General features: G+C 37.8%; 1 protein-coding gene across 6 annotated transcripts in view; it reads left to right on the top strand.

Annotated features, from left to right (window-relative positions):
* The window catches only part of CCDC141 (coiled-coil domain containing 141), a 202,173-nt gene that overhangs the window by 81,209 nt on the left and 96,012 nt on the right, over positions 1–24,952 (top strand). For all 6 annotated transcript variants that reach the window (XM_087861825.1, XM_087861829.1, XM_087861823.1 and 3 more), the window contains 2 exons: positions 541–794; positions 15,127–15,243. In XM_087861825.1, coding sequence (XP_087717951.1) covers positions 541–794; positions 15,127–15,243 — 371 coding nt within the window. The remainder of the gene's footprint in view (positions 1–540; positions 795–15,126; positions 15,244–24,952) is intronic.

Below are 24,952 nucleotides of genomic sequence, written 5' to 3'. Positions count from 1 at the left end.
TGCAATTAAGAGGTGCCTGCACAAGTCCAGGCAACAAATAATGTTTTGTGTAGTGGGGATGGAGAGCAGTAAACACACGCAGGAGATAGAGGGTGGAATTGACATGTATTGATAACGAGGGAGAGGAATGTGTCATGGATGACTCCTGGGGCATAGCCTTTATACTTCAGAATTAGTCCATTCACTTCAGAACGTAGAACACATCAAGGGTCGCAGGCACCTTAATGAGTAGCACATCACTAAAAACCAACTGAAACAGTGCCCAAGTCCCACGATCTTTCCGCTTCCTGTACTGAATTACACTGTCACTGAACCGCAACATCCTATCTTTTGGCAGTTAATGTTACAGTAATTTTTAGGTCATGTTATCTGATCAGTTGTATCACAGACATTTTCTATTTACACGTTTGGATTCCTTACAGCACAATTTATTGTTAACATAAAGGTTATATACATTTTAAATTATACGAAGAGTTTGAATATTACTATAGAAAAGCTTGCTCATATCACTATTCTTTTTTCTTTTTAATTTTCTTCTAGAACTCTTAGAACGATCTCTGGCCCTTTTAAACAAAAGTCAACAGCTCACTGACTTCATAGAAAAATTCAAGTGTGATGGACCTAATGTGAATCCGGAGTTGATTCAGGGAGCTCATAACAGCTGTCTGAAGATTGACAGCCTTCTTGAGCTTCTACAAGATAGGAGACGGCAACTCGACAAGGACCTGAAGCAACAGCGACAAGAATTGGATCAGGTTCTGCAGATATGTCAGTGGGACCAGCAAGAAAATCAGGTAACCCAAAGGGGAGTTGATGATGTTCTGACCTCAGCTAATGAAGTTTGATTGTTATGGGGACTAGCTTGTTTCCTGGGATAGTTCCTCAGTTGTTATGGTCAAATTCTTTGGTCTTTCGTCCAAACTACCATGTTGTTTTCCACATAAGTTAAATGGAAAAGCAAAGATTTTTATTTTCTCTCATCATAATACTGCTTTTATAAATGGGAGATTACCTGTGGGTAGTTTTGAAAATGACTGTGTTCTATTGGAAACTCTTTCTCACCTCCTTCAAGGTTACTACTTTTAGACGCATTTCTTTGAAATTCTGAAATATAAATTGTACCTTTCTTGAAAGTTAGAGAGGCATGATGGTGCTGCTAATGCCAGTGAAAGGTCTGTCAGCCCCAATCAGTGTTCTTAGAAGAATGTATATAACCTTTATGTTAACAATAAATTGTACTGTAAGGAATCTAAATGTGTAAATAGGAAGGAAGAAATATAACCTTGGCCTGTGGCTGGATGCTTAATGGTTAGAGGACTTTGGGGCAAGAGGTTCGTGAGTTTGCAGGCTTGTCAGAGCTCATTACCCCAACTGCAGGCACGGGTTTGGTCAGTTGTCAGTATGCTTGCTATGCACTCCTTTTGTTCCAATTACTTAAGGGTAAGCATGGATAGAACTCTCTTTGCAAACCCTCAACTCAAATAGGTGGGATATTTATTGCAATATTTCTAACTGTCCCAGTCCCATGTTGAATCTACAGAGTAAGTAGAGGGACTTTTCAGGGAGAAATATGTGGAAGAGGTCTCCTGGTTTGGATGCATGTGGAAGGAGTCTCTTCACATATTTTCTATTACTGCTCTAATTCAGATGGGAGACAGACCTATAGCTGAGAGCATATATAAGGCCAGGAGAAACTGGTTCTTATTTCAAGCTGGAAAAATGAAGACTTCAATAATGATCAACCCTTCAACTAATACTTATCAATTACCTACCATGTGCCAGGTGCTATTATAAGTACTGGGAATCACAACACACAAGACAAAGTCCTTTTCCTCTAGGAATTTCCTTTCTAATGCAGCTTCTCAACCTTAGCACTATTGACAGTTGGTGCTAGATAATTTTGGGGGCCTGTCCTTTGCACTCTAGAATGTTGAGCAGCATCCCTGACTTCTATCCACTAGATGCCTGCAGAATGTCCTCCAGTTATGATAACCAGAAACGTCTCCAGACATTGCCAAATGTCCCTGGGGGGCAAAATTACCCCCGGTTAAGAACCACTGTTCTAATGTAATGAGAAAGACATACCATAAACAAATGAACAATGATAACTGCTATAAAGAAAATCGAATAGTGCAATGAATTTGTCTTGTGTTGGTCTACTTTTAATCAGAGAAGACCTCTCTGAGGAGATGTCATAGAGCCTAGACCCAAATGCAGAGGCCTCCAGTAATACATTCTGTTTGAATTTTATTGCCTGCCCCTCAAGTCACCACACACTCTCCAACCCACCTCCACTCTCAGCCTTTTTTGCCCAGACTACTGCCAGCTGCTGTCTTGCTTCTGCTGTGCTTTGCTTGCCAACCCTCAGCCATTCCCCAGTTTAGCTCTTTGCCCACCCTACCTTTACATGCTCCTTACCCAGAATACTATTATCCAGTGCAACATTCTTTTACTGAGGATTCTGACATAACAAGGAAAATTAGGACAAGAATCTTAGGACAAGAATCAAGATTGTTCATCAGACAACCGTTTCCAAAGTTCCCTGTCTTCCCTATCATAAGTGAGTTCTTTATACCGCTCTCTTTCTCTCTCCCTGTCCCTCTCTTCTCTTCCCTAATCCTGACCTGACCCCACGTTCTCAGAGCTGCTGTGCACTTCAGGAGACCTTCCTCTTATCTCTTTGCATTGAATTCATAACCCCAAACCCCTACCTCTAGGGTTTTCAAGTTTCAAAATGAACATTTTAACCCAGTCACATACTTATGAGAAATCCAGGTACCTTGTCATCCCTGGAAATCAGAAAGATGTCTTGATAATAACTAAGGTAAGGTATTGCAGAAGGACTCAATGAGTCCTCTAAATATGGGGTCTCATCTTTTTTAGGAGGAGTGAGTGTTTTTATTGAGGAGGTGCTTTTTTAAAGTAGACTTTATTCTTTAGAGCAGGTTTAGATTCACAGTAAAACTGAGTGGAAAATACAGAGCACTCTCTCTTCCCACACATACACAATCTCTTCCACTATCACTATCCTGCACCAGAGTGGTACGTTTGTAACAATCAGTGACCTAGACTGATACATCATTATCATCCCAAATCCATAGTATATATTAGGGTCCACTCTTGGTATGATATATTCTATGGGTTTAGTCAAATGTATAATGACATATATCCACCATTGTAGCATACAGAATAATTTCACTTCCCTAAGAATCCTTTGTGTTTTGCCTATTCATCCCTCCTTTACCCTAATCCCTGGCAATCACAGATCTTTTTACTGTCTCCATAGTTTTCCTTTTCCAGAATGTTATATAGTTGGAATCAGTATGTATGATTTTCTGATTGGCTGCTTTCACTTAGTAATAGGCATTTAAGATTCTGCCATGTCTTTTCATGGCTTGATAGCTCATTTCTTTTGTAGTGCTGAATAACATCCCATTGTCTGGATTGGTCACAGTTTATTTATCCATTCACCTAGTGAAGGAGATCTTGATTGCTTCCAAGTTTTGGCAATGATGAATAATACAAGGATCCATGTACAAATCTTTGTGTAGACATAAGTGTTAATTTATTTGGATAAATACCAAGGAATACACTGCTGGCTCATATATAGTAAGAGTATGTTTATAAGAAACTGCCAAACCGTCTTCCAAACTGGCTGTGCCATTTTGCATTCCCACCAGCAATGAAAATTCCTGTTGCTCCACATCCTGCTTAGCATGATCGTGTTTTGGACTTTGGCCATTCTGATAGGTGTATAGTGGTATCTCATTGTTTTAATGAGTCTCATATTTAAATTGGGAATGACAACTCTTCATTCACAGAGTTGTTCTAAGGATTAAATGAAAGAACATGTATATACATGTATAAAACATGTAACACAATGCCTAACACTCTAAGAGGAGCTTACAAAATATTAGTTTCCTTGTCTTGCCTCTGTTTTGTTAAGTCTTACAACCTATGAATTCTTTCTCATCTGGTCTACATTCTTTCCTCTGGCCCTGCCATTATTATTGGTATATATGTTGAGGTCGCTTAATACCATTTAGTTCTTGGTGGCTGCTCTAGGTAAAGTAAAGCTTTAAAAATGTATATTTGTGGTTAAGAGAAATAGGCTTTCAATTAGACTCCATTCCTAACAGTCCCAAACAAAAATCAATGTAAAAATAATAATAAAAATAAATGTTATTTTTAATAAAATTGGCCAATAAATAAGATAGTAATTTCCATCAATATAAAATTCAGGCTCTTAATCTTAAAATACCCCATGTTATACTTTCTCTTGTTAACACCAGTGACAACAGCTGGAGTAATTAATAAAGTAATTGTTGCTTCTGTGTGCTAGCTTGTAAGAGCAAAGATACTGGGTCCAGACTGTTGGCTGAGTTAAAGTCCTGGCTCCGTCACTTACTAGCTGAGTAACTGAGCAATTATTTAACCTCCCTTAGACTCAGTTTTCTGTAAAACATAGATATAGTAGTACCTACTTCAAAGTGTTGTTAGGTTCATCAAGTAAGGTCTTGCAATGCCAAGTGCTTAGAAGAGTACCTGCCACATATAAGTGCTATATTAGTATTAGCATTTTTTCTTATTCTATCTGAAAAGGACAGTGAAGACCCAACATATTACACACTCCTATACTCCTACCCAGCTCTACCACCATACTCAAGTAAAGACTATTCTTGCATTAAAGGCTAATCTCATTATTTGTCTTGAGTCTAAAATGTATGATTAAATAAAACTTACTTTTATGATCTCAACAGCCATACTTGTTCAATGGGCATTTAATGAGTAGTTCAAAACAAAAAGAGGGGCAGCTGGGTGGCTCAGCTGGTTAAACATCTAACTCTTGATTTTGACTCAGGTCATGATCTCAGGGTTGTGAGACCATCGAGCCCCACATCAGGCTCTGTGCTGGATGTGGAGCCTGCTTAAGATTCTCTCTCTCCCTCTTCCTCCACTCCTCTTTCCCCCACCTCTCTCTCTCTCATTCTCTTAAAAAAAAAAAAAAAAAAAAAAACAGAAAAAAGTTGCATTTTTTCTGCTTGTCATTTAATAATGCTGATTTGTTAAAAATGTAGATGAGATCACTATCCATATAGATAATTATTATTAGCATTTGGCATACTGCCACCTTCTAGACCTTTATACAAGCATGAGCACAGTCACAGGCACACACACACTTATTAAAGCAACACCTAACCAAACAAATAAAAATTAATGGAATTAACTTATGCATGCTGTATTATTACCTGATTTTTTAAATTAAATTGAACAAATCATTGGTATATTGTTGGTCAAAAGGACAGTAAATCCTTTTAATATAGTGTTCACTGTTTGTAACATAGGGTTTTTTTTTCATTGAAGTATAGTGAACATCCAGTGTTATACCAGGTTCAGATGTACAGCAATGTTTTGACAATTCTGTATATTATGTGAAGCTCGTGCTCATCAGGATAAGTGTAGTTAGCATGTGTCACGATGTAAAGCTATTACACAATTTAAACAAAATCTTATTGATGAGGAAGTGGGTCTCTCCAGTTTCTCAATATTATAAACAATTCAGGCGTAGTGTATTGAGAATTGTGTGAACAAGGAAGTATTTTAAATTTCAGGTAGATATAAGCATAATTCTCTCACCTAAGTTTTTCAGTTTTTTGGAATGTTCTGTTTTAAAGTTTTGTTGATGCAGTGGTGAAGGGTGGCCTCAGCGGCAACACCAAGTCAGGTGTGACTCTGTTAGGTAGTAATTTGGGCTCTACGACTCTCATGTTCCCGGATGATCTACCTGATAAGCCTAGAACATTGTGGAACTATGAGTTGATACAGAGGCACAAGTTTCATTGGAAGGCAAAGACTTTTTTTGTCAATTCTGTACTTATTTTAGAGGAACAGAACAGCTGTCAAATCTTACAGTGATGAAATACCAGTTTTGTCAATCATTATAACCACTTAAGAAAAAGGAAAATTAAGTAGAGAATTAGAGCAAAGATTACTGGTGAATAATAATGTGGATGTCTGAATATCTGACACATCTTCTCTCATAAGGGCCATTTAAAAGGTGCATATAGTGCTTCTCTGTTTCTAAGTGCTTATGGCCTAATGCTTTGAACTATATAGTTCAGCTAATTTTCCTTTGGAAAAGAAATTAACTGACCAGAACGATGGTGATGTAGGATTTATTTCAATCACAGGGGAAAAAACAAATGAAAACCACATACTTTCTATCTTAATTGGGATGTGATAGTCTGATAAACATAATCATAGCATGTTCTCTCTTTATCATTGTTTTTCAGATGTAAAAATGTGCACTTGCTTTACACTTAAAAATGAGTGGCTGGCTGACCTTTCTTCCCAACTCCAGCAGCATTTTATTTTGCAGATAATCTGCTTCATTAATGAAAATCAGAAGCAGCTTGGAATATTTCGTGCATAATTAATTATCTTGGCAAGAAGATTTATGAATGTAATTTTTCTCAATTGCTCCAATCAGGCATAAGTGAGACAAACAAATAAATTAAAACTAAGTTATTCATGGTCTCTTTGTACAAGACAGTGTCAAGGACATCTAAGAGAATTAAGTATAAGACATAAGGGCAGATAATTTCTTTTTACTATCCAGATCACACATACTTATAAGATACAAATCTTTGCAGGGGGGAGAAGGGGTAATAGAATTCACATTTGGAAGGTTTTATAATTTGAGTACCATGTATATCATAATCATGTAACCATATCTAATCATATTCCTTGTCAATAGGCAATTAAAATGACATCAAAGATGGCACATATAAGCACAGCCTCAGGACACCAGTCTTGTACCTGGTGGGTAGCTATAAAACTCTGTGTGTGCGCACACACATACACATATGTACAAGTATATTCTCCTTTATACGATGCTATCTTCTAAATAGGACTTAGAGCTTGAATGGTTGACCAGCTTAAATTAACACAAAATAACATAAAAGTCCCTAGTTATTAGTAGGTCTTTCTTTCTTTCTTTCTTTCTTTCTTTCTTTCTTTCTTTCTTTCTTTCTTTCTTTTTTCCTGTCTCTCTGGGGAGCCTGGGTTGTGCAATCAGTTAGGCTTCCAACTCTCGATTTCAGCTCAGGTCATGATCTCAGGGTCGTGAGATTGAGGCCCGCATCTGGCTCCACACTTAGCGTGGAGTCTGCTTGTTTCTCACTCCCTTTGCCCCACCCCCTGCTTGCTCGCTCTCTCAAAAATAAATAAATACATCTTAAAAAAAAATCTCTCTGAACACAGCTTTCTAACATTGACTGGCATAAAACCAAAATAAAGGTTGAATTATCTTGGAGATATTGGTATTCAGTAGCTTAGCCCAGTAACAAACATATATAACTTTCCAGCCACTCGTAGATTAAAATATATTGCAGAGTTTTAACACATAAGCTATTGCTAGCATTTACTCCAAGACATGCCAGCAGTAGATGCAAAGTATCTGAAAGTACAAGAGAAGCATATGATTTTGAAAACAATAGAACCCCCTACTACATAGAATGCACGCTAACCATTATTGCAAAGTGATTAGCCTGCATTCATGCTAAGACACTGTTGTCTTAGTGCAGTGCAAAGACACTGCATGTCACAGGTCCTGACAGAGGGACTCTGTGCAGATAGTGTGGACATCAATTCTAGCTTTTACATTTACTAGTTACCTCTATGCTTCAGTTTTCTTTTCTGTAAAATGGGATTAGTAATCATATCTATAGATTTTTATACATTTCTATAAAAATAAACCATGTTATATATGTAAAAGTACTTAGAGCACAGTTTTCATGCAGTAAGTGCTTCATAAATATTCAGATTTTCACCATATCACTATATACTATTGGTGGGCACTTTCTGAGCTTTACTGGATAATCACTGGCACATAAAATCCTACATGTTGGCCAGATCCCACACCAATTCTCTAAATGACTAGGTAATCTTAGCTTTCTAAAACGTTATGATGTAGAGGGGAAATAAATGCTATTTCATGTCTTGGTAATCAGCCTAATATTTTCAAAAAGTCAACTTTATTTGTAAGATACAGTTTAAAATTAATTTTTTTCTCTCTAACTTTCTTCACCCTTTAACTATTTTTTCTAGCTCATTTGTACTTCTTATGGCCAATTATGTGATCATGAAGCTGAGTCTGTCATTTCTACATACTGTTCAATTGGCTTACCAACATTTTAATTAGACACAATGATTTAAGCCCCCTAATCAGTTGTGAGAAGACTGGGGGACAGACACTGCGACCAAATGACACGCTCTGTGGTAATAGGACTGATGACAAAGCTGTTTGATAAGGGTGCTCCCCGGGAAGGGCTCTGCATTGATCCCTGATCTTCAAACCCTCCCGTCCTGTGGCAGGGTTAGTTGCCACTACCCAAGCTGTAGGCTGAGCCCTGGACTGCCTGTGGATCTCCTTCCACTACCCTGAGCTCTGTTTCCTCCCTGCTGCTGGTGCTGGGCATTGTTGGCTTTTCTTTCCTCCTCAAGGAATGACAACATCCCTTAAAATTTAGCTGTTATTTATCCTGTCACTATGATAGGTTCTGACTCTCATTTTTTTCCAACAACCAAGAACCTAGGCCAAAGCTTCAGTATGAAAACTATTGGGCTGCATGACTTAGGAACTAGGATGGTAATGTGAAAATGTCACACTTTGGTCCCACTCCTAAGTAGCTCTGTAATGTCTGCTCTCTGTCTCTCTGTCTCTGTCTCTGTCTCTGTCTCTGTCTCTCTCTCTCTCTCTCTCTCACACACACACACACACACACACACAGAGTGAATATAATTAGCTCCAGATCACTTACGATGGAACTCTAGGTTATATTGGGAAAACTGTGCCTTAGATATTTTTGGCAGAAATGCACATTGCTGGGACACTAGGCTAGTCTCTGTTTCCTTTCTTGAAATAAAGGCTTTCTTCTTGCTGGCACGATTTACCCCAATGAGTCAGAGGCAATGCTAGAAATAAAATGAGGCCCAGAAACATCCACCATACTGATTTTCACTACTGGACTAAACAGCTTTCTTCCATTAAGTAGTTGAAAGTAAAGAGCCTACCATAAACATAAATAAGAGTTGAGGCCAGTCTTGGGAAGGGGAAGTCCTTAGTGCCATTTTTCTTGCTATATAGTTATGAGAAGAAAAATGATATGTCAACACAAATCAGAATAATTAAATACATAAAGTTGTGACAGGGAAATAGATTATCCGTAACACTGTTTATAAAGTAAAAAATTTGCTTCATGGCAAACAACATATTTTAGCTTTCCTACTACCAATCAACAGAGAGTACTGGGATTCCATAATTTGTTGAGGAGATACTAATACATTGCAGTTGACTTCTGTAACTCATGGAGAGTTTCCAAATTCCACAAAAGAAACATTGTGAACATTATCCTCTTAGAATCAATGAAATGAAGTCGAAATATTCCTAAGCCAATAATTAGTTCCAGAATGCATCTAAAAAGAAACCCAATCCACGTTTTTGGCAGTAATTCTTCTTTCCTCCCCTGCTCCCAAGTCCTCAGTTATAAACATTAATGACACAACTTCAGTGTCTCTTTCCCTAATATACATGATCACCCAATGGAGCAAATGGATATTTGAAGTTTTATTATTGCCTAATTAAATACAGAGCACATTTGACCATATGGCCTAATATGAAATAATTTCCCTCTGTAAAAAAAGAAAAAAAATTATGGGAGATAAAATAGTTGTTATAATACTAACATGCCTTCAAAAACAAAGTAGATGTTAGAAGTGTCACCTGTGGCCATCCACTGTGATTGAAGACACCTTTGTATATGTGTGCATTTTCGATATTTGTAAGAGAGACTATCAAAAAGTCTTGGGTTAAAGAAGATAAATAACTGATGCCTTTTCCTCTCCTTTATCAGTTTTGTTTCTAGTAGTAACTGGTTATTTGTCAAGAATTGTTCTGCACATGGAAAAGAAAATGAAAGTAATTTGAAGAGATTTTCATCTTCCCTTAAGCATTTCTGTTAAGGTGGTTTGAATTGCTTATTGCTGGCTCCCTTCCTCCAGCATACTTTTAAACAAAGTTCAGAAAAGAAGATCTGATCTAGGATTGTAGAACAAATTGCACAAAAAGAGACTGGTAGTTTTTGGCAGTCTGATGCATCACGTTGGGCTGCAGCAGCAGTTCACCTTCTTGCTGCCTGAGTTTTTCTTCTTGACTGTCAGAGTGCATTTTCTATTGCTTGCCCTTCCATGTATTAGTCCTATCTTTGGAATGCTCAGTTTGTGCTTGCTTTCGCCTCTGCCCACAGCCAGCCTCTTCCTCTCAGGCACTGCTCCTAATGGGCTTGACCCACATCTGTGCTCTCGAATGCAGTATTTCCACTGAGCTCCATGGTAGTACACAGAACGTATTTCTGTGTTAGACTCTAACTATGGTGTTGTATTTTGGTTTTTATCTTAAGAATGTTCATGAAATAGCCTGATAAGAACCATTTCTCTCCTCTGGAATCCTCTGGTTCTGTAGATGGAGGTGATGAAAAGAAAAACATTAGACAAGAAAACGTGAATTCTTTTTTTTTTCTTTTGCCTCAAAAAGTGACATTTATTCAAAGAAAAAAAAAAAGAAAAAAAATGACAAGATGTCCATCCCTTGGCTCCCTTCCCTCCCCCCGAAAACGTGAATTCTGACCATGACATTTCTGTCTGTGGGACTTTCCTCTTATTGGTTGTGTGACCTTAAGCAAGTTGCTAAACTCGTAACACACCTGCTGGGTGTGTTTCCTCATTTGCTGAAAAGGAAAATCTCTCCATAGAGGAGGGATGTAGAGATTGCATGAGGTGACTTGTAACCTGCCTCAAGTAGTCTCTGACCCCTTTCTGCCAAAGGGGAAAGGGTTCATTTCTCTTACTTCCTTCATTCTTATCTCCCAACAGGGTGTCGAGGTGGAAATGGGTTGTCCAATAAGCAAAAACTAGCCCTTCCTTGCCCAGTTAGTGCTCTCTTCCAACCCTTCCCCTCTTCCTGGTATGTTCCTGCATCCACTCTCCTTCATATATCTTCAGTCACTGTGCCTGCAAAAAATGCTTAAGTCTCGTCTAATCAAATAAAGAAAAAAGGTATGTAGAGGCCCCGTTGTTCCCTCTGCTTCCTTAAAGCTGTCATCAGATCTCTCCTTTACTGAACCAATAAGCTTCTTTGGAAGTGTCATTAGTTCTACTTCCTATCCTCCCCTCCAGTGGTCCATAAATGCTTACCAACTGAGATCTCATTTCACCATTCTTGACTCTGCTATTTTAAATTGCCCTTAACTAAGACTCAGTCCTTAGGTCTATATTTAACCATCATGGATAGTCTGAATATCCTTGAATGGCAGAATCATTCAATAAAGATATAATTCAAGTCACACATATGATTTTAAATTTTCTAGTAGCCACATTAAGAAACTAAAAAGTCACATAAAAAGTGAAAAAACAATAATACATTTTATTTAACCTAACATATCTAAAATAGTACTTCAATATTTAATCAATCCTAATATTCTTAACAAGGTACTTATATTATTTTTTAAACAAAGTCTGTGAAATTTGCTGTGTATTTTATACTTAGAGCATATCTCAATTTGGACTTGGTACAATCAAAGTACTCAATAGCCATGTGTGGTTAGTGGCTACCATACAGGACAGTGCAGGGCTACACACAGCATTTGAGTGAGTTTTCCTGGCACTCCTCTTTAATTTCCAAGGCAGCTCTTGGTTTTCATTGAACATTCCTGATTGCTCCTACTTTGAATCTTTACTGACTTCCTTTCTCTTTCTTTCTTTCTTTTTTTTTTTTTAAGATTTTATTTATCTATTTGACAGAGAGACAGCCAGCGAGAATGGGAACACAAGCAGGGGGAGTGGGAGAGCAAGAAGCAGGCTCCCAGCAGAGGAGCCTGATGCGGGGCTCAATCCCAGGACTCCGGGATCACGCCCTAAGCCAAAGCAGACGCTTAACGACTGAGCCACCCAGGCGCTCCTTCCTTTCTCTTTCTATCTCCCTTCACTCTCTGATAGGTATTCCTCTTCTCCCCACAAAAAAAAAAAAAAAAAAAAAATCTCTATTCCTTCTCTTAGTTCTACCTCCGCTGGGCACTGAGTACCTAGAATGTCACGTCATAATGGTGCGAAAAACATGAACACATTGCTTAGTTCGAGCTGAAAGGTAGGAACTGAGAAGAGAGAGAGGGAAAATGTTCTAATTTTCCCCTTAACCCATCACTGCCCAGAATTGATTTCCAGGGCATACTCTGAATGTTTTTTTTTTTTTCCTTCCTTTCTGTATCCCCTGAACCCTTGACTCATGTTTTCATCCTTTTGCAAGGACCATGTTCTACAGAATGTCCTGATGCATCATTTACTGCACTTATCACTCAAACTCTTGGACAGCAGCTGATATAATTTAAATACTTATAAAAAGTGCTCTTGGAATATCTATGCAGCTGTCTGCAGTAGCTACTTGTGGGATGCAATGACTGATTTATTGGGTAGCAGGATATTATGGTTGACATACTCTCAGTAGCTTAGTCGTTCTGCTTTTACATCAGAAGGACTCTGAGAGCCTATTCTGTGTGTATCCCCCAGTACCACATAGTAAATCTGATCTAAAAGGCTGCTCATGTGTGTGATGCCTCGTGATGAGATGTAACACCCTGACGATGAACTATTTACTTCTGAGTTTTATGCCAACTTGTTTTTATGTTTCCTCCCAGGGTGCCTTTGGTAGTAAAAATGTGTAGATCTAAAGAGTCAGCATGCTTTATCAGGAAGGTATGTGATCAGAATACACAGAATACCAACATAGATCTTTGACTACATTCTCTTATAGGGAATAGTATTCCGTAAAGGAATAGTATTCTTTGGGGGTTGAAATAGTATTTGCCAAATCTAGGGAATGAGGTCAGTAGATACCTTTTAAAAATCAAAACAACTCACTCCTCCCTGGTTTTCATCACTGCTGGCATGTGCTAGATGACAAGTCTTTGACTCACAAAATTGAATAGGATTATCTGAGGGTTCAGAGTTCTCACCTGTTTTTAGAGATTAGGTAACACCTGTTTGTATCCGTTTTTTATTCACTCAGATTCCATATTAACTTTCCCTATTAAAGCATTCTTGAGATTTCTGAGTTCCTCCCATGTTAGCTAAGAATAAATAAAACTCACTCCCAGTACTTAGTAAATGCTCTCTTAAACTTAGCTATATTCATGATCCATGTTTCTTTGATGAAACCTTTAAATCATTCCTCTAGTTGTGGTTTTATATGGGTTCACTGCATCTTTTGTGAGAAACTATTTTTATAAAAATTAAATAAATTAGTGAATAAATTTTATAGCTCTTGATAAAATAGTCTCTGTGGGTTCTAATATGCCTATTGTACATATCACCTAGCTCTAATTGGGATAACGGAAAGACAGATTATCTTCAAATAATTGTAAATACCTATATAATACTTTAGATATGGAGATTGGCTAATGTGTGTATTGTGCACAGGTTACCAAATATTCTGAAAAAAAAAATGAGATGTACTTTATATGAAAACTGCTACAGGGTTACCATTATTTTTTAATTGCACTGATACTAGCCGAAAATGCTGGTTAGCAAAGATTTCTAGTTAGCAGAAAGCTGGAGAAACCCTCTTACCCCAAATTGTACTGCTTATTCCATGCTGAAAAATGCTAAGTGTTTTGGTATTGACCATTTGATCTCACAGTCAGCTTTGTGATATCAGCCCTGTAATGGTAATGGAATGTCCTATTCTAGGTAACTCCTAACTCAACTTTTGTGTAGTGTGTGTGGAGGGGGAAGGGAGGTGTACATTTATTATGTGGAGCTTCAGGACTAACCTAACTTTCTCTATGACCACCTGATTTACACATTTTCTATGTTATAGAAGTTCAGAGAAATCCCGAGCTTGTTGCAGGCAAGACAACCTAGGCTGGGAGGAAAAAAAAACAAAAACAAAAACCATAGTACAATGTTTGGGCATTGCCCACCATTTTGAATGGTATGCCAGGATCCATTCTTCAGGCTTGAAGTAGTTTCCCCTGATGACCAGGGCTGTAAGACTTTAGATTACCTAAGATGGCAGGAGGGCACATTGAAAAGAGCATGTGCTTTGGAATAATGTAGGTTTGGAGACAAACCTGGCTCTGCCACTTACTATGTGGCCCTGGATAAGCTGCTTCACCTCTCCTCATCTCTACAATGATGATATCATACTTGTTAGAGAGTTGTTGAGAGAAATAGAGATGATGCCCAAGAAACAAGTAGCAAACCATCTAGCATGTTGTGGGCTCTTACGGATTAGTAGCTGTGATGTGATCATGGAGATAACACTGTGTAGGATTTGAGAATAAAACTGTCTTTGCTTTAACTGGGATAAGGAATCTGCATCCAGAGGCTGCATGTCATCGATCCCATGTCCACTTATGTCACCATTTAAAAATGTACAGCTCCTTTCAAGTCCTTTGTTATTTGTTGTTTCAACAGTGTGTAAATCACGTATTGTAAATCAAGGCTAAATGAATGTGAGTCATACCCTTAGCTATTTATAATATCAGTAGAATTTTAATAACTTCTCCATTTATTTTCTGAATACAGATTTGCAGCAATTGCAGCAATGGCATTGCTGAAATATTTTTGCATTGTCTTTTTATAGTGGAAATATAATTCTACATATGCCGTCTAATGTCTTCATGTAGGTTTATGTAACTATACTCACATTCATATTCTTATCCAGGGAAGATTTATATTCTAAAATAATGCATGATTTATAGACTGTGGGAATCTATTCTGGTTCTTCATTGTTAGGAGATTTTGAATTATTTCCTTCATTCCATGTAATCTACTGAACTGATATATCATTTTCATGCTTTTAGGGGATTACTTTATTTTTTTTCTCTTATGTAGAGATTGAAATGAAGAAAAAACAAACCCGATAGTATTAATTTAATACGTGAGATGAGCTTATGCAGAAAGAAACTGAAATAGCTTAAGTTTTGAAAAGCTTAAGGAAATATTTCTGAATTTCGACTTACTTATTCTAATCATTTGAAATTTGGTCTCTCTTTCTTGCTTCTTACCTAGGTTACTTGTTGGTTTCAGAAAACCATAAGAGATTTACAGGAACAAAGTCTAGGTTCATCACTTTCAGACAATGAGGAGCTAATCTGTAAGCATGAAGAATTGATAATAAAAGCAAAGGTAAGAGACACATTAAAAGTAATTTTTAAATGCATGGTCTTCTTTTGAATATGCTTCTGTAGGTAATGTAGAGAAGTACTAAAACTCTCTCTGAATAATTCACTATTTACAAAAAGAAAAGATTCTGATAGCATTAGCTAATACACTATCTACTGACTGGGCTTCTAGAATAATAAGGAGCAAAACAGCCTCTACAATAATAATAACTATCTTCTTTTGAATAGTTAGAATCAACCAAACACTATATTGAGTATAAGAGATGCATTATCTAAATTATCACAAAACCACTAAGGGGTAGGTATTGTTTTACAGATCAAAACAAACAAAACACAGAGGCTTGGAGATGCAAAGTAACTTGACCAATGTAATATATTTTGTCAGTGGCAGAGTTGGAATTTGATTCAGGTCTTATGTAACACCAAGGCCCAAAGCTCTTAAACCTACATTCTGCTAGCTTTCTAAAAAAATTTTTTTTCTACACTAAGGTCTCATTATGCTATTACTTTTATGATTTCCAGGTATAGTTTGCTTGCTGTTCTCATTTACATTTCCTAATTTCCTTAATTTGCTTCACGTGTCTTCATTTTGCGAAAAAGTAATGGCTACCAGGCAGTCAACCACTTGTAGGTATGTGGAATGTGCAGAATGTAATCATGAAGTACTGAAAGCAAGATGAGAAGAGGGGCTGTGTAGAGATGCTCCTCTCCCACTGTGTCTTCTTCTTTGGCAATTGACTTATTTGTATCTGTGGGGTCTATAAATACTTACCAAAGTTCTTTACAAGTGCTCCATTTTGATCTCTAAGGAAACGAAAGTCCATTTGTATTAGATTGAATAAGAACAGTGAAAACTTTAATCAGTATCAAGACTTAGAACTTTCTATTATTAATAACTTGAGTGGTTGATGGTTGTAGGTAGTCTTGAAGCTCTGGGAAATAATGGGCCAGCACTACTAGATGAGGGCTGAAAATGAGGAAGACAAATAAATAAATATTTACATGCTTGGGAGGATGGGTTTGGTGGTAGGGGATGGGGGAACAGGCAAGCAGGGGAAGCAGTAGACTGCATTTATCTGGACTGAAATTTCATAGGAATCATGATGCTTTTGTTTGTTTGTTTATGGCTTCTCTCTGAACACTGTTGTATACATAGGTATTTTATGTGTTTGGTCTGAATATTTGCCAGATTGATAAAAGATGCATTTACAGAAGATTGCTATGACTGATGATTTTTTAAAGTTTTTCAAGATTTTTCAGGATTTGGTTTATCTGTTTAGGAAATTAAATTTTTTTCATTGAAGTTAAACAGCAGTTTATTCTGTGGGTGTCAAACTCAAGTTTTATCAGTGAAAATTCTACCAAAATCCCTAAATGCTAAGCACAAAAGATGACCTGAATTGCGCAGGATTGTTGTCTTCTTTAAAGCAAACAAAAATGGTTTATTGACATAATTTAGTTATATTTGGGGTTATATTCCCTGTAACTGTGGACTAATCATGGTTTCTCATAGCCCTGAGGAAAATCTCACAGTGTGGAGAAATTATTTGTTGACATCTAACCTCAGTTCTAATAGGACTTTGGCAAGTTCTATTATATAGATATTAATGTTCTACTTCTACCCTTCATAATTTTAGCTGGCTCCTATTCCTTTATCCCTTCTGAAATGCCTGACCTTCTAGCTCACTGACTCTCCTACCGCACTTCTTCTGTTATTCAGCCCTCTTGCCAAGTTTCTTCACTTCAGCGATACCCCATTTTTCATGCCCAATGCCTCACACTGATTCTGCTTCTTAATTGTTTTTACCTGCTTCATTTATCTAATGTTCTTCTTTATATCTTAAGGTACTTTATTCACACATTAACTGTTTGGTCTGTCCAGTGCCTTAACTCTACTTCCTCTGATTCATGTATTGCAGTGTGTTGCTTGTGCTCATCAGATGTTATTTTCCCCTGAGCTAGTATTCCGTTGGGATATCAGAAATTTTGACTGGGGGGGGGCGCCTGGGTGGCACAGCGGTTAGGCGTCTGCCTTTGGCTCAGGCCGTGATCCCGGCATTATGGGATCGAGCCCCACATCAGGCTCCTCCGCTATGAGCCTGCTTCTTCCTCTCCCACTTCCCCTGCTTGTGTTTCCTCTCTCGCTGGCTGTCTCTCTCTCTGTCGATTAATAAATAAAATCTTTAAAAAAAAAAAATTTTGACTGGGAAAGCATGAGAGGTGTGACAGCTGGTGCTCCAACTTATCCCCTTCTAGTTTGGGGCTGGGTGCCCCTGAGTGCAGAGAGCTTCTATCGTTATAATTAAGATTCAACCATTTGTGGTTTTCCCCTCTACCCCAGACACATATAAAGGAGGGGATCCCTTGGAGGACCTCCTGCTAATTGGACTCTCAATCCTGCTTTGTTCCAAGACCTATTTCCCTGGGGTACATTCTATCCTGTTCACTTAGTGAGAGTTGGAGAGGGCTCACTGAGAAACAGATCAGTTTGATTACCTCTCATATATTACCTATCTACCTGGTAGCTTCCAGTATTAGCCTGATGTTGTTTCCTCCCTCTGGATGCTACTGGACTGGAGCTACTATCTTCTGTCCTGGAAAAGGTACATTCACAAGCACTGATCAAGCAGGTGGGGAAAGAAAACATACCCAGAAAGCTCTCCCCTGGCATATCTCTTGTCATTGTATCTACCCTTATTCTATTCTAAGCCATATGCCCCTGACACTGAGACCCAACCACCTTTTGGCTCCTTAAGGAAAGTTCTCATATCTATAAACTTTATTCTCACTTTGTTGGCCTATAGAGGAAGGACCAGCTACATAATATGTAGGACCCAGTACAAAATGAAAATATGGAGGATTTTCTTAATAAATTATCGAAATTTCAATAGAGCAACAGCAGAGCATTAAACCAAGCACGGGGCTCTTCTAAACTCAGGGCCCTTGTGATGACATGGGTCCTTTGCCTATGGAGCCAGTCCTATTTACAGTATTAAGATTTCTGGAAGGGCCTACAAACCTTTGTTAGTTAGATGCTTTCCTTAGCTACCTTTACTGACCTCTTCCCCCCTAGATGAGCAAGTTTTCTAAAAATAGATTACAATGTTATAATGGGTTACATCTACATGGAAAAAACAGGTTCAAATAAATCCCTGCTATCACTCACTATGTAACTTTGGGAACATTTGACCTCTCTGAGCCTTACCTTCCTCATCTATAAGGAGGAGGCATGAAAATTCAATTAGAAGATATCTGTGAAAATACCCACATTTTAGTAGTGGCTCAAAAATGTTGCTTTTCTTTTTCCATGGATGGTGTAAATGTTCAAATAGTTTTCATCTGTGCTTTTTCAACCATCTCATTCCTTGTTCTTACAGACAATTCAACTTTTATATGGCCTTAAATAAGAACTACCATATTACTTTTGGGAGCTTTGTTTGGGTGTGAGTATGAGGAGAGGAAAATGGAATGTGTCTTTCAAAGGAGATTTTACGTATAAATAAGGCCTCAAGCTGGGGATTCATTAGTGAAACACATTAATAATCTGGTAACACAGGAAAAGTAGGTGTTTCTGCTCCCCACAGCTAAACTGAGCAGCAGGGAGCTGCTTTTTTATAAGCAGTAAGTTTTTTAAAATAAATTTTTAAAATACCTCTATCATTTCTTACTGGAATATACTCAATAAGAAATATGGAAAACTTTCTATCTCTTAATAAATGTGATGCCTTATTTATAATGTATTGAAATAATGAACTAAAGGAATTTTTATTATAGCCTTTGACTATGAATAAATTATGTTAAATCATTATACTTTCTTTACTAAATATGAAAAATATTTTCCTTTTACATATGTAGCAGATAAAGAAATAGCAGACATTGATGATTATAAACCATCCTCTAGTTAAGATCTTAAATACTCTTAGATTTTATCATGTATTAATTTGATTCCCCAAGGCTTGAATTCAAACTTTGGAGCTCAGAGTTGGTTTTAGGATGTATTAAAATAATATGTAAAAAAACACTTCCTTATTATGTCTTTTGAGAAGGCATAATCATTCCTTCTTCCACACATCAGAAATGATGCTCATATAAGAACTGCCTTCAGGAATGAACTTGTACTTCTTTTGGGAGGAAAACTTTTCCTCTTCCACTTTGGTTCCAGTGATTGGGTCCCTGCAAATTAATGGACAACAGACAGATTAACAGGAATAAAGACAAGGTTTATTTTCATACGTGCATAGGAGGTCCCAGTAATGGAAAATTTGTGGGATAGCCGGAATTTGAGGTTTACATGTGTATCAACTTAACAAAAAAGGATTGTGGGGGGCTTAGGGCCTCAATGGATGAGTATGGAAGGATCTATTGGGCTTTTTGATGCTAATAAAATGGGCAGTCTGTCTTCTTCCCAGTGGGAAGAGTTAATGGCAGCTGAATTTGTACTTCCTGCTGGTAAGGGTCAGTGTTCTTTCAATTAGGAAATTCCCTGGGAAGAGGGTCAATGGTAGCTGTATTTTCGGGAGACTCTGTTTAAGTTTAGGTAATATGGCTGTGCCTGCTGATTGTTCAGCTGTTTTCAGTTTAAAGTAATTTTCATACCACTGTGGTGGACCTTAAATCCTCTTGCTAATACTGCTTTAGACCTTGGTTCAGTTCAGACCCTTTGTAGCTGGTGCACACTAGAATCACCTGAGGGATTTGAAACAATACTGAAATCTGGATCTCGTACTCAGAAATTCTAGGTAGTTTGGGGCATCAGGACTTCTTCTTCTTCTTTTTTTTTTTTTAATTTATTGTCAGGGCCCCTGGGTGGCACAGTCAGTTAAGCGTCAACTCTTGGTTTTGGCTCAAGTCATGATCTCAGGTTCATGAGATCAAACCTCACATGGGCCCAAGCTCAGAGAGGAGTCTGCTAAAGGTTCTCTCTCCTTCTGGCCCTCCCTGCACTCATTCTCTCTCTTTCTCTCTCAAATAAATAAATAAATAAATAAATAAATCTTTAAAGGAAATCTATCATCAATCTTAAAATGGTGATGTTTTTATCAAAAAAGCAACCCAGATTTTCTTCTCCTTCTAAAAAAACTAGAAGATCTGGCAATGTCAGGCTTGCCTTTCCATACAGACATAGCAACACTTGTCAGGAGCCCTATAATAGCTATTTCCTTTAGAAAAGACATGTGCACTCCAGTTTTCCACAGTCCCTACCATTCCTCATTACTACCTCCCCTCCCACCTTTGCTTCATCTCGTTCACATTATGTGCCTGGCCCCTGTAGGCATTTGGATTGGAGATAGGACGGGCAATGAGGTACCATTCAAGTGTAGTAGTGGCTTAAACTGATTAACATTTTTGTAAATTACCTTGGAAACTGTGAATGATAAGAACGAGAGGGAGTGATATTGAAGACAGAAAAGTCACTTAGAAAGCTATTGAACTTTTGATGAAACTTTGGGTAGAGCGTGATATCTTTTGAGATGGAGGATACTGACTACCATCTTAAAGGCTTAAAAGAGACTTATAGCCATGTTGTTCAACGGGTGGCCCCAGACTGCAGCGGCGGCATCTGAAAGTCTTAGAAATACAGAATCCCAAACTTTAACTACCAAACCTATTGTATCAGAATCTGCATTTTAACAAATTTCCCTAGAGGATTTGAACTGACATTAAAGTTTAAGAGACACTAACTTAGAGTTTTTTCACATCTATTTCATGTATGTCCATATCCTCCTTAATTTTCCAGATGACTATATATTGTTTATAAAGTCCTTGATTAACAATGATCTTTGGCATTCTGACATGTATAGAAACATCATCTTCAATGTTTTAATATAGTAGAATTCACATTCCTCAGCTTCAAGATTAAAACCATCTTCCATGATTCATCATCTAATCTGATTTTCCAAGTCATTGAAAATACTTTCCAGTTGTTGCTGAGTGATTTCATAAATTAGATTTGTGATCTTGGCCTCAGGTTCCTTTAAATAATATTATTTGGAGACCTTAGAAAAATACCACTGCTTAGGTCTCACATAAACTTTATTTAGAGGAAAAGTCAAGTTTAGATTTACAAAATATTTATAAGATAAGGAAGTAAAGCAGAATCTCTTGCAAGCTTATTGGAATATTCTAAATGCATAATTCTCATCAATAGAATCACTACAAGGAAATGGCTCTTTAAAAATTAGGGGCACACCTGGGTGGCTCAGCCAATTGAGCTTCGGTCTCTTGGTTTCAGCTCAGGTCATGATCTCAGGGTGGCAGGATTGAGCCCTGAACGGCATGCCCACCCCCCAAACCCCCACCGAACAGAGCCCTGCCTTGGTCATGCTGGCACAGAATCTGCCTCTGTCCCCTCTCTGTGCTTACACTCTCACACGTGACTCACGCTCTCTCAAATAAATAAAATTTAAAAAAATTTTTAAATAAAAAATATGTTTATTATTTTCTTTTTCTTTTTTTAACAATCTCTCTCAATTCATTTTTATTTATTTTATTTTGTTTTTTATTTTTATTTTTTTTGAAGATTTTATTTATTTATTTGACAGAGAGAGAGACAGCAAGAGAGGGAACACAAGCAGGGGGAGTGGGAGAGGGAGAAGCAGGCTTCCCGCTGAGCAGGGAGCTGGATGTGGGGCTCGATCCCAGGACCCTGGGATCAGGTCCTGACCCAAAGGCCGATGCTTAACGACTGAGCCACCCAGGCGTCCCTATTGTTTTATTTTTCTGATTACATAGTACATTTTCATTTTGGAAAAATGAGACAATACATAAAACTAAAGAAAACTAAAATCATTCATACTGTGTGGGTATATATGGAAATGGGAAGGAAATATAAACTATACATAAACTTGAGTATCCCCAAACTATGTATGTGTGTATAATACACTATATATGTGTGTTTTTATATACAAAGTTGTGTATTGTTTTGCAGTGTGAGTTTTCCAATTAGCATTATATCATAAGCATTTCTCCATTTAAATGCGTATTTTAAATGTTTTTTAATGATTGCATGTTGATAAACCATGTAAATATATCATACATCATTTTTCTTCTCATTGTGGCACATATTAACCTATATAAAGAAGCTGACTATTCTGCTATTTGAACTTTAATTACATCCCCAACTTCTTTCACTGAAGGTACATGAGAAAATGATAAAACCACTATAAAACATATTACTTCAGTAAATCAGCTTATATCATCTCTGATGATTATAAGGAAAATGCATAAAATGAAGCAGAGTTTGTTTCTTTTATAATGTTTTATGTATTTTCAAAAATAAAGTGGGGTCTGGATCTGAAATGTCTCAAGGCAGAAATTAAGTGAGTCCCCAAACAGTAAAGGCACCTGCATTAGTGCATTTCAATTCCTCTGTCTTCATTTTAGTGAATAATTTGTTTTACTTGTCTGATTTCTTAATGAACTTCCCAATTAAAAGCAGATGTCACTTTTCACAGAACATAAATTAGAAACAATTTCATTACTAACAGGCAAAATAAGTATAAATAGTACTGCCTTTGCCTGCAAGCAGTGTGATGGGATTTTCACAAGCAGTGTGTAGCCTTAACTTGTGGGTTAATTTAAAGCTTAGTGAACCATATGCTTTCATTTCCAGGGGAAATTTGATTTAGAAAGTCCCTCAGAAATGTTTATGCCCATCTAAGAAGGGGATGAGTTAAGGAAGCAAATAAAGAACATTGTATTCCACGATCACTAGGTTTAAAACTACCTGCTGTCATTTTGTTTACAGAATCTTCACCAGCTCGTTAAATTTAACCTCTTAGAGAAAGTTTCCCCTCTCTCTCTTCTACTTATGACTTTTACAATAATTCTTTATGCATTTTCTTCCATCCCCTCCCCTCCCTCCTCCCTCGTCCCCCCTCCTCCTACCTCCTCTCCCCTCCCTCTCTCCTGCCCCCTCCCTCCCCCCATCATCTACCCCCTCCTCCTCCTCCTCTCTTCCTCAGCCTCTTTGTCATTTATCAGCCCTTAAATAAAATTCCCACAAAACATGGATTTGTATAGTTACTATTATTACAACTTGAGGTAATACTGCTATCATAATCATAATAGCGAAAGTAGTCTATTTGAAGTGGACACCAGAGAAGGCATTTTCTTAGGGCTTAACATTCTCACACTTTAAATCCCTACAACTTTTCTGTGCTACTTCAGCATTCTCTTGGAGACTTTCAGTACTGTGGCCATAGATCTCCTTGATGTTCATCACTCTAAAGGCCTTCACTTCAGCTTCCCAGTTCTGTGGCCGCACTGGTTCCAAAGCATCACTGACCCTGCTCTCCTCACATCTCCTTTCCTTTCACTTTTCCTGGCTTCCCTTCTTATACTCTTCAGTGACGGCCACCAGGGCTACTTGTGAGTAACTCAACCACCCATTTTCTCTGTTTCTACTTCAGAAAAAGATGAAGCAGTTGCATAATTTTTCTGATTAGATCTATTTTAAAAGGAAATCTATTATCAGTTGGCTTTATGAATTCCTTTACTTATCATCTGTTAATTCCAGGCTCCATTCCCCATAATAATCAGTCCAAAACTTTTATCCTCTTTTAAAACACCCAGCCAGGCCTTACTTAACCTCAGAGTCACATGGCCATGAAAGGTGAAATTGCTTGACTCTTTTCTTCCCTGACCTTGTTGTCTCTTTTCCACCTTTTCTCCAATTCCTTTCATTTCCAAATCTAACCCACCATTCCAGCAACCCCCCCACCTTTCCCATCTCTTCAGTTTGAATCTCTCTTCAATTTTCAGTCACTCCTTCTCACCTTCCCTCAATTACATTTTAGTCTCACAATATCGAAAACAAAAACATTGCTGCTCAATCCTTAAGACATATTCCACCTTTTCCTTGGCTACTGTCATGGCTTGTATTGTCCTTCCCAACATTTCTATATTGAAGTCATAACACCCAGAATCTCAGAATGCGACCTCTTTTGGAAACAGACTGATGGCAGATGTAAATAGTGAAAATGAGGTCATTAGGGTGGACGCTAGTTCTATGTGGCTTTTTTAAAGGGGACATTTAAACCCAGAGGCAGACACACACAGAGGAAAGATGATGTGAAGAGACACAGGGGGCAAATGGCCATTGACAAAGCCAGGAGAGGCGCTGGGAGCAGGTCCTCTTGTCACCGCCTTCAGGAGGAACCAATGTACCTTGACTTCAGATCCTAGCTTCCACGACTGTGAAAGAGTACATTTCTGTTGTCCAGGACACCCAGTTTGTGGTACCTTGTTATAACAGCCCCTAGGAAACTAATGCAACTACCTCATTTTCTGCCTCCTGCCTCCCCTGCTCCCCCACTAATCTTTTACTTGCATTACGAGAAACTGCTCTTTCTCAAGTAACTAATGAATGGACCCTTTCTATGCACTTGGCCTCTGAGACACTGTTTTCTCTAGTTCTCCCATCTCTGGAATGGCTCCTTCTAAATCTTGCTCAATGCCATCTCTTCCTCCAGTCTGCCTTTGCTTATCGTGCTTAGTCTGTGGCTCTTCTCTTGTTTCCTGCATTCTTCACGTGGTCTTATCTAATCCTATGATGACAACATCACTTTTATCTTGATGATTTCTAGACTTCAAAAAAAATTTCCAATTCATATGTCTTTTCTCAATTCCAGTCTTCTTTTTAGAAATAGCTGTTGAAGATTTACACATAGACTTCTTACTGGCACTTCTAACTCAGCTAGTATCATTACTTT

Source organism: Ursus americanus, chromosome 1 (genome assembly GCF_024610735.1).
Source record: "Ursus americanus isolate L20-20 chromosome 1, mUrsAme1.1.p, whole genome shotgun sequence".
Taxonomy (NCBI): domain Eukaryota; kingdom Metazoa; phylum Chordata; class Mammalia; order Carnivora; family Ursidae; genus Ursus; species Ursus americanus.
The sequence above is the reverse complement of the archived record's forward strand: the minus strand, read 5'-3'. Positions and strand labels throughout refer to the sequence as shown.